This window comes from Oncorhynchus masou, chromosome 13 (assembly GCF_036934945.1).
Source record: "Oncorhynchus masou masou isolate Uvic2021 chromosome 13, UVic_Omas_1.1, whole genome shotgun sequence".
Classification (NCBI taxonomy): Eukaryota; Metazoa; Chordata; class Actinopteri; order Salmoniformes; family Salmonidae; genus Oncorhynchus; species Oncorhynchus masou.
In genome coordinates this window covers 24,084,132-24,094,493 of record NC_088224.1, presented here as the reverse complement: position 1 = coordinate 24,094,493, position 10,362 = coordinate 24,084,132, and the positions used below count along the sequence as shown (strand labels likewise).

At 50.7% G+C, this 10,362-nt stretch overlaps 1 protein-coding gene across 2 annotated transcripts in view; it reads right to left on the bottom strand.

The window, feature by feature from the left end:
- Positions 1-386: 386 nt before the first annotated feature.
- The window catches only part of fbxl2 (F-box and leucine-rich repeat protein 2), a 29,868-nt gene continuing 19,892 nt past the window's right edge, over positions 387-10,362 (bottom strand). For both annotated transcript variants that reach the window (XM_064983255.1, XM_064983256.1), the window contains exon 14: positions 387-10,180. In XM_064983255.1, coding sequence (XP_064839327.1) covers positions 10,073-10,180 — 108 coding nt within the window. In that variant the 3' untranslated portion in view covers positions 387-10,072. The remainder of the gene's footprint in view (positions 10,181-10,362) is intronic.

The window sequence follows — 10,362 nt, the reverse complement described above, 5'->3', positions numbered from 1 at the left end:
GGTCAGATTGTGGTAGGTCTATCCCATAGGTCTATCCCATAGGTCTATCCCTAAAGTAATCATTTTACAGTTGATCATTTTTCCACTTACTGGTAAAGGATATTAAACCCGTAATCTAATTTTAAAAAGGAAATATATGGAAGTTGGAGGTTTTAATACATTTGATCCTTACCGCAGCTTGGATGAAAATAATCATACTTATATTTTCTCAAAGTAAAATGACCTGCACATGGAGAATATATAAGATATTGTTGATGGGTGTCCAGATTTGGGCGAGCATCTCAACCCTTGATCAACCTACACGGCTCGCCAGCGACATCTGCTGGTCAGGGTGAGGATTTCACACACACACACACGAACAAATTCCACTGTAGAGACAGTCAGAGCACATTTACTATCAGTTACTTTTATTTATGTTATGTTTATTTATTCATTATTTATTTTCTTCAACATAAAACTCCTGTTAGACCATCTGTCAAAGAGAGGCTGTTAGTATCACTACCATGTAGTGAGGTCAGCAGGGTTGGGATCAATTCCATTTTTGAAAAGGAATTGACTCCAACCCTGGAGGTCAGTCAGCTTCACAACTCAGCACCAGCAGCATCTAAGTCAAACACCCATATTATATACGATATACCTCTGTCTGTCTGAGACACACACACACAGGCCTCATCCCAAACCCACCACTGGCCCCTAGCCCTGACCCTTTATCCCCGGGAACGCCGTGGATAAGAATGCTCATGGTAGGTAACATAGCAGTAACATAGCTATACCTCACCCTCAAATTGATCAAGGCCCACTTCTGGTAACCATTCTTAACTCTACCTTGAACATCTGAAAATACAGTGGAATTAACCTTGCCCTCGATCTCCATCTTGTAGACTGTGTGAAGTATCTGCCACGTTGCTTGTTTCCACTGCTCCAGATATTTATTTTTTAAGACGCATGATCGTCACTTAGGCTCAAACCTCTGGCTTTCATTTCTTTGAAGGGGACTCAGGAGTTGCTCAGAGGTCAAGAGGCTAGTGGTCAGCTTGGAACCAGACCTGTGTGTTCCACAGTCACACAGTGCACAAGAGGCTAGTGGTCAGCTTGGAACCAGGCCTGTGTGTTCCACAGTCACGCAGTGCACAAGAGGCTAGTGGTCAGCTTGGAACCAGGCCTGTGTGTTCCACAGTCACACAGTGCACAAGAGGCTAGTGGTCAGCTTGGAACCAGGCCTGTGTGTTCCACAGTCACGCAGTGCACAAGAGGCTAGTGGTCAGCTTGGAACCAGGCCTGTGTGTTCCACAGTCACACAGTGCACAAGAGGCTAGTGGTCAGCTTGGAACCAGGCCTGTGTGTTCCACAGTCACACAGTGCACAAGAGGCCCTGAGTACACATGTTCCAGTGATGTAGCATACAAAAACAACTTGATGTCATCAGATGCTGTGCTTCTGACAGAGACAGTCCATTTCTGTCCAACGGTAACAGTTTGCTTTCATTATTTTCAAAAGGAGAGATACACAGATCTAATCTCCCTCTCTGGATAGACAAGCATGGACAATTACAATAAGCACGGGGAAAAAAGAGGGAAAATAAAAATGTGTTACTGGCCAACTCCAATCCGAAGGGGAGTTGCCATATTGTAATTCTTTTTTTGCCATCATTGCAAAACATTCTCTTTACAAACAAAAACTGAGTCTCAAATGGCAAGTTCTCAGAAAAAACATCAAATGTCCAGTTTTGTACTGGTTTTCAGTTTGCACCTGTATGGGCGGGGTTTAGTGGTGTCCTCTCCGTAGATCCGAGTCTCAGAGAGCTATCCCAGCATCCTCTCTGTTCACACCCAGAATCACTACACTTGCCAGAATCCTCCTTTTGGCGTTCACAGGCTGGGTGTCCAGTGGTCGAAGCAGGTTGACTTACAGCACGGTCACACAGAGGTGGCGTGTGATTGGTTGAGATGAAGTCCACCCAGAGTGATGCGTTGTCCAGATGTGTGGTTAGAAGGGCAATACGGTTCAAACTTGGCAGATAGAATTGTCACGTATGGAGTTGACATGATTACCAATGCTCGTTGTCACATCTGTACTCCTATGTGCAAGTTCTGTACCATTGCACCTTCCTGAATAACACTGTCCACCATTTTGTGGGTTGTAGACTTCTGCCTCTTTAGGATCGTCCCCCCTCATCCTCTAGTCCAAGTGTTGGAGAGGAGGGGTCTCGAAGGGGAGAGTAGTGTTGGAGAGGAGGGGTCTGGAAAGGGAGGGTGGTGTTGGAAAGGTGGGGTCTGGAAGGGGAGGGTAATGTTGGAGAGGAGGGGTCTGGTAGGGGAGGGTAATGTTGGAGAGGAGGGGTCTGGTAGGGGAGGGTGGTGTTGGAGAGGAGGGGTCTGGAAGGGGAGGGTAATGTTGGAGAGGAGGGGTCGGGAAGGGGAGGGTAATGTTGGAGAGGAGGGTCTGGAAGGGGAGGGTGGTGTTGGAGGGGTCTGGAAGGGGAGGGTGGTGTTGGAGAGGAGGGGTCTGGAAGGGGAGGGTGGTGTTGGAGGGGTCTGGAAGGGGTCTGGAAGGGGAGGGAGGTGTTGGAGGGGTCTGGAAGGGGTCTGGAAGGGGAGGGAGGTGTTGGAGGGGTCTGGAAGGGGTCTGGAAGGGGAGGGTGGTGTTGGAGGGGTCTGGAAGGGGTCTGGAAGGGGAGGGTGGTGTTGGAGGGGTCTGGAAGGGGTCTGGAAGGGGAGGGAGGCTAGACTCACAGAGTTCTGTCAGAGAAAAAAGACCCCTCACACTCCCCTCTCTCCACCCGAGTAGGAGATTGCAGTGCAGATCAGCAAGAGTCCAACTGATCAATTGATCATTTATAGGTAGTGATCAATCAGTCTGTATTGATCATTGACCTGTAGTGACCAGTAGGTCCAGGGTGTTTACCAGGGTCGTGTTCAGGAAGTCAGACTGTAGAAAAACAGTTTGCAACAGAATTATATATTTTTTTGTTTATCATTGGAAAAATTCAGAACCTCTCATTTTTGAATAACCTTCTTCTGTTTACTGCCTACTGAAGAAGACCGTGTGGTTCATAGGGTCCAGGGTTTTGTTTTGTAGTCGTGGTAGGGTTCAGGGTGTTGTGTTGTAGTTGTGGTGGGGTCCAGGGTGTTGTGTTATAGTTGTGGTGGGGTTCAGGGTGTTGTGGTGTAGTCGTGGTGGCATCCAGTGTGTTGTGGTGTAGTTCTGTTGTGGTGGGGTCCAGGGTGTTGTGGTGTAGTTCTGTTGTGGTGGGGTCCAGGGTGTTGTGGTGTAGTCGTGGTGGGGTTCAGGGTGTTTTGTTGTAGTTGTGGTGGGGTCCAGGGTGTTGTGCTGTAGTCGTGGTGGGGTCCAGAGTGTTGTGGTGTAGTCGTGGTGGCATCCAGTGTGTTGTGGTGTAGTCGTGGTGGGGTTCAGGGTGTTGTGTTGTAGTCGTGGTGGGGTTCAGGGTGTTTGGTGTAGTTGTGGTGGGGTTCAGGGTATTGTGGTGTAGTTGTGTTGTTGTGGGTATCAATGTGTTGTGGTGGGTTTCAGGGTATTGTGGTGTAGTTGTGTAGTGGTGGGGTTCAGGGTATTGTGGTGTAGTTGTGTAGTGGTGGGGTTCAGGGTATTGTGGTGTAGTTGTGTAGTGGTGGGGTTCAGGGTGTTGTGGTGTAGCTGTGTTGTGGTCTAGTGTGTTGTTGTATAGTCGTGGTGGGGTCCAGTGTGTTGTGGTCATGGTGGGGTTCAGGGTGTTGTGGTGGGGTTCAGGTTGTTGTGGTGTAGTTGTGTTGTGGTGGGGTTCAGGGTGTTGTGTGGTGGTATAGTTGTGGTGAGGTTCAGGGTGTTGTATTGTAGTTGTGGAGGGGTTCAGGGTGTTTTGGTGTAGTTGTGTAGTGGTGGGGTTCAGAGTATTGTGGTATAGTTGTGTGGTGGTGGGGTTCAGGGTGTTGTGGTGTTGTCGTGGTGGGGTTCAGGATATTGTGGTGTAGTTGTGGTGGGGCTCAGTGTGTTTGTGGTGTAGTTGTGGTGGGGCTCAGGGTGTTTGTGGTGGGGGTTAGGGTGTTTGTGGTGGGGGTCAGGGTGTTTGTGGTGTAGTTTTGGTGGGGTTCAGGGTATTGTGGTGTAGTTGTGTAGTGGTGGGGTTCAAGGTGTTGTGGTTTAGTTGTGGTGGGGTTCAGGTTGTTGTGGTGTAGTGGTGGGGTTCAAGGTGTTGTGGTGTAGTTGTGTTTTGGTGGGGTTCAGGGTGTTGTGGTGTAGTTGTGTAGTGGTGAGGTTCAGGGTGTTGTGGTGTAGTTGTGTAGTGGTGAGGTTCAGGGCATTGTGGTGTAGCTGTGTTGTGGTGGGGTTCAGGGTGTTGTGTTATAGTTGTGTAGTTGTGGTGGGGTTCAGGGTGTTGTGGTGTAGTTGTGTTTTGGTGGGGTTCAGGGTGTTGTGATGTAGTTGTGGTGGGGTTCAGTGTGTTGTGGTGTAGGTGTGGTGGGGTTCAGGGTATTGTGGTGTAGTGGTGGGGTTCAAGGTGTTGTGGTGTAGTTATGGTGGGGTTCAGGTAGTAGTTGTGTTGTGGTGGGGTTCAAGATGTTGTGGTGTAGTTGTGGTGGGGTTCAGGGAGCAGTTGTGTTGTGGTGGGGTTCAGGGTATTGTGGTGTAGTTGTGGGGTTCAGGGTATTGTGGTGGGGTTCAGGGTATTGTGGTGTCGTTGTGGTGGGGTTCAGGGTATTGTGGTGTCGTTGTGGTGGGGTTCAGGGTCTTGTGGTGTAGTCCTGTTGTGGTGGGGTTCAGGGTGTTGTGGTGTAGTTGTGGTGGGGTTCATGGTGTTGTGGTGTAGTTGTGGTGGGGTTCAGGGTGTTGTGGTGTAGTTGTGTTGTGGTGGGGTTCAGGGTGTTGTGGTGTAGTTGTGTAGTGGTGAGGTTCAGGGTATTGTGGTGTAGTTGTGTTGTGGTGGGGTTCAGGGTGTTGTGATGTAGTTGTGTTGTGGTGGGGTTCAGTGTGTTGTGGTGTAGGTGTGGTGGGGTTCAGGGTATTGTGGTGTAGTGGTGGGGTTCAAGGTGTTGTGGTGTAGTTATGGTGGGGTTCAGGGAGTAGTTGTGTTGTGGTGGGGTTCAAGATGTTGTGGTGTAGTTGTGGTGGGGTTCAGGGAGCAGTTGTGTTGTGGTGGGGTTCAGGGTATTGTGGTGTAGTTGTGGTGGGGTTCAGGGTATTGTGGTGTAGTTGTGGTGGGGTTCAGGGTATTGTGGTGGCGTTATGGTGGGGTTCATGGTGTTGTGGTGTAGTTGTGGTGGGGTTCAGGGTCTTGTGGTGTAGTCCTGTTGTGGTGGGGTTCAGGGTGTTGTGGTGTAGTTGTGGTGGGGTTCAGGGTGTTGTGGTGTAGTTGTGTTGTGGTGGGGTTCAGGGTGTTGTGGTGTAGTTGTGTAGTGGTGAGGTTCAGGGTATTGTGGTGTAGTTGTGTTGTGGTGGGGTTCAGGGTGTTGTGATGTAGTTGTGTTGTGGTGGGGTTCAGTGTGTTGTGGTGTAGGTGTGGTGGGGTTCAGGGTATTGTGGTGTAGTGGTGGGGTTCAAGGTGTTGTGGTGTAGTTATGGTGGGGTTCAGGGAGTAGTTGTGTTGTGGTGGGGTTCAAGATGTTGTGGTGTAGTTGTGGTGGGGTTCAGGGAGCAGTTGTGTTGTGGTGGGGTTCAGGGTATTGTGGTGTAGTTGTGGTGGGGTTCAGGGTATTGTGGTGTAGTTGTGGTGGGGTTCAGGGTATTGTGGTGTCGTTGTGGTGGGGTTCATGGTGTTGTGGTGTAGTTGTGGTGGGGTTCAGGGTCTTGTGGTGTAGTCCTGTTGTGGTGGGGTTCAGGGTGTTGTGGTGTAGTTGTGGTGGGGTTCAGGGTGTTGTGGTGTAGTTGTGGTGGGGTTTAGGGTGTTGTGGTGTAGTTGTGTTGTGGTGGGGTTCAGGGTGTTGTGGTGAAGTTGTGGTGGGGTTCAAGGCAATTGTGGTGTAGTGGTGTAGTTGTGGTGGGGTTCAAGGTGTTTTGGTATAGTGGTGGGGTTCAGGGTGTTGTGATATAGTTGTGGTGGGGTTCAGGGTGTTGTGGTGTAGTTTTGGTAGGGTTCAGGGTATTGTGGTGTAGTTGTGGTAGGGTTCAGGGTATTGTGGTGTAGTGGTGGGGTTCAAGGTGTTGTTGTATAGTGGTGGTGTTCAGGGTGTTGTGGTATAGTTGTGGTGGGGTTCAGGGTGTTGTGGTGTAGTTGTGGTAGGGTTCAGGGTGTTGTGGTGGTGGGGTTCAGGGTGTTGTGGTATAGTTGTGGTGGGGTTCATGGTGTTGTGGTATAGTTGTGGTGGGGTTCAGGGTGTTGTGGTGTAGTTGTGATAGGGTTCAGGGTATTGTGGTATAGTTGTGTAGTTGTGTTGTGGTGTAGTTGTGGTGGGGTTCAAGGTGTTGTTGTATAGCGGTGGTGTTCAGGGTGTTGTGGTATAGTTGTGGTGGGGTTCAGGGTGTTGTGGTGTAGTTGTGGTGGGGTTCAGGGTGTTGTGGTGTAGTTGTGGTGGGGTTCAGGGTGTTGTGGTGTAGTTGTGGTGGGGTTCAAGATGTTGTGGTGTAGTTGTGGCTGGGTTCAGGGTATTGTGGTATAGTTGTGTAGTTGTGTTGTGGTGTAGTTGTGGTGGGGTTCAGGGTGTTGTGGTGTAGTTGTGGTGGGGTTCAGGGTATTGTGGTATAGTTGTGTAGTTGTGGTGGGGTTCAGGGTGTTGTGGTGGTGGGGTTCAAGATGTTGTGGTATAGTTGTGGTGGGGTTCAGGGTGTTGTGGTATAGTTGTGGTGGGGTTCAGGGTATTGTGGTGTAGTTGTGGTAGGGTGCGGGGTATTGTGGTGTAGTTGTGTAGTGGTGGGGTTCAAGGTGTTGTGGTGTAGTTGTGGTGGGGTTCAGGGAGTAGTTGTGTTGTGGTGGGGTTCAGGGTGTTGTGGTATAGTTGTGTTGTGGTGGGGTATAGTTGTGGTGGGGCTCATGGTGTTTGTGGTGTAGTTGTGGCGGGGCTCAGGGTGTTTGGTGTAGTTGTGGTGGGGTTCAGGGAGTAGTTGTGTTGTGGTGGGGTTCAGGGTATTGTGGTGTAGTTGTGGTGGGGTTCAGGGTGTAGTTGTGTTGTGGTGGGGTTCAGGGTGTTGTGGTGTAGTTGTGTTTGGTGGGGCTCATGGTGTTTGTGGTGTAGTTGTGGTGGGGCTCAGGGTGTTTGTGGTGTAGTTGTGGTGGGGCTCAGGGTATTTGTGGTGTAGTTGTGGTGGGGTTCAGGGTGTTTGTGGTGCAGTTGTGGTGGGGTTCAGGGTATTCTGGTGTAGTTGTGTAGTGGTGGGGTTCAGGGTGTTGTGGTGTAGTTGTGTTGTGGTGGGGTTCAGGGTGTTGTGGTGTAGTTGTGTTGTGGTGGGGTTCATTGTGTAGTTGTGGTGGGGTTCAGGGTGTTGTGCTGTAGTTGTGGTGGGGTTCGGAGTCTTGTGGTGTAGTCCTGTTGTGGTGGGGTTCAGGGTGTTGTGGTGTAGTTGTGGTGGGGTTCAGGGAGCAGTTGTGTTGTGGTGGGGTTCAGGGTATTGTGGTGTAGTTGTGGTGGGGTTCAGGGTGTTGTGGTGTAGTTGTGTTGTGGTGGGGTTCATGGTGTTGTGGTGTAGTTGTGGTGGGGTTCAGGGTGTTGTGCTGTAGTTGTGGTGGGGTTCAGAGTCTTGTGGTGTAGTCCTGTTGTGGTGGGGTTCAGGGTGTTGTGGTGTAGTTGTGGTGGGATTTAGGGTGTTGTGGTGTAGTTGTGGTGGGGTTCAGGTTATTGTGGTATAGTTGTGTAGTTGTGTTGTGGTGTAGTTGTGGTGGGGTTCAGGGTGTTGTGGTATAGTTGTGGTGGGGTTCAGGGTGTTGTGGTGTAGTTGTGGGGGGGTTCAGGGTGTTGTGGTGTAGTTGTGGTGGGGTTCAGGGTGTTGTGGTGTAGTTGTGGTGGGGTTCAGGGGATTGTGGTGTAGTTATGTAGTTGTGTAGTGGTGGGGTTCAGTGCATTGTGGTATAGTGGTGGGGTTCAGGGTGTTGTGGTATAGTTGTGGAGGGGTTCAGGGTATTGTGGTGTAGTTGTGGTAGGGTTCGGGGTATTGTGGTGTAGTTGTGGTAGGGTTCGGGGTATTGTGGTGTAGTTGTGTAGTGGTGGGGTTCAAGGTGTTGTGGTGAAGTTGTGGTGGGGTTCAGGGAGTAGTTGTGTTGTGGTGGGGTTCAGGGTATTGTGTTGTGATGGGGTTCAGTGTGTAGTTGTGTTGTGGTGGGGTTCAGGGTGTTGTGGTGTAGTTGTGGTGGGGTTCAGGGTGTTGTGGTGTAGTTGTGTTGTGGTGGGGCTCAGTGTGTTTGTGGTATAGTTGTGGTGGCGCTCATGGTGTTTGGTGTAGTTGTGGTGGGGCTCAGGGTGTTTGTGGTGTAGTTGTGGTGGGGTTCAGGGTGTTTGTGGTGCAGTTGTGGTGGGGTTCAGGGTGTTTGTGGTGCAGTTGTGGTGGGGTTCAGGGTGTTGTGGTGTAGTTGTGTAGTGGTGGGTTTCAGGGTGTTGTGGTATAGTGGTGGGGTTCAGGGTGTTGTGGTATAGTTGTGGAGGGGTTCAGGGTATTGTGGTGTAGTTGTGGTAGGGTTCGGGGTATTGTGGTGTAGTTCTGGTAGGGTTCGGGGTATTGTGGTGTAGTTGTGGTAGGGTTCGGGGTATTGTGGTGTAGTTGTGGTGGGGTTCAATGTGTTGTGGTGTAGTTGTGGTGGGGTTCAGGGAGTAGTTGTGTTGTGGTGGGGTTCAGGGTATTGTGGTGTAGTTGTGTTGTGGTGGGGTTCAGGGTGTAGTTGTGTTGTGGTGGGGTTCAGGGTGTTGTGGTGTAGTTGTGTTGTGGTGGGGTTCAGAGTGTTGTGGTGTAGTTGTGTTGTGGTGGGGCTCAGTGTGTTGTGGTATAGTTGTGGTGGGGCTCATGGTGTTTGTGGTGTAGTTGTGGTGGGGCTCATGGTGTTTGTGGTGTAGTTGTGGTGGGGCTCAGGGTGTTTGTGGTGCAGTTGTGGTAGGGTTCAGGGTGTTGTGGTGTAGTTGTGGTGAGGTTCAGGGTGTTGTGGTGTAGATGTGGTGGGGTTCAGGGTGTTGTGGTGTAGTTGTGGTGGGGTTCAGGGGATTGTGGTGTTGTGGAATAGTGGTGGGGTTCAGGGTATTGTGGTGTAGTTGTGTAGTGGTGGGGTTCAGGGTGTTGTGGTATAGTGGTGGGGTTCAGGGTGTTGTGGTATAGTTGTGGTGGGGTTCAAGGTGTTGTGGTGGGGTTCAGGGAGTAGTTGTGTTGTGGTGGGGTTCAGGGTGTTGTGGTGGGGTTCAGGGTGTAGTTGTGTTGTGGTGGGGTTCAGGGTGTTGTGGTGGGGTTCAGGGTGTAGTGGTGGGGTTTAGGGTATTGTGGTATAGTTGTGGTGTGGTTCAGGGTGTAGTTGTGTTGTAGTGTGGTTCAGGGTGTTGTGGTTTAGTTGTGGTGGGGTTCAGGTTGTTGTGGTGTAGTTGTGGTAGGGTTCAGGGTGTTGTGTTATAGTTGTGTAGTTGTGTTGTGGTGGGGTTCAGGGTGTTGCGGTGGGGTTGTGTAGTGGTGGGGGTTCAGGGTATTGTGGTGTAGTTGTGTTGTGGTGGGGTTCAGGGAGTAGTTGTGTTGTGGTGGGGTTCAAGATGTTGTGATGTAGTTGTGGTGGGGTTCAGGGAGCAGTTGTGTTGTGGTGGGGTTCAGGGTATTGTGGTGTAGTTGTGTTGTGGTAGGGTATTGTGGTGTAGTTTTCTTGTTGTGGGGTTCAGGGTGTAGTTGTGTTGTGGTGGGGTTCAGGGTGTTGTGGTGGGGTTCAGGGTGTAGTTGTGTAGTGGCGGGGTTCAGGGTATTGTGGTATAGTTGTGTTGTGGTGGGATTCCAGGTATTGTGGTGTAGTTGTGGTGGGGTTTAGGGTGTAGTTGTCTTGTGGTGGGGTTCAGGGTGTAGTTGTGTAGTGGTGGGGTTCAGGGTCTGTCTCATCATCTTGCAGGGATCAGGTGGGTTATTGTTGGGGGGGGGGGGGTCACAGCAGTAGGACCTGCAGGCAGAGCTGACCCCCCCTGGCCCTCCACTGTCAGAGGATGATGCAGCAGCGACACAGCCTCTGGCCCCCGCCGTGCACCGAAGGAGGGGGTGTCACCGGGGCAAAGTAGGCGTGGACTTTTATCTCTGGGAGATGAGCCTGTATGGAGACGGAGGAGCAACATTATTCCCAATGTAGCATAGACATCCAACAATATTTCACACTGTTGTATATTCTCCCATGTATTTCATATGACAGCCTGCAACGTTGCAATAAACTATATTGGCGTATATTACAACAGTGTCCTTCTATTTCTACAGGAGCAACATCAGCCTCAGTAA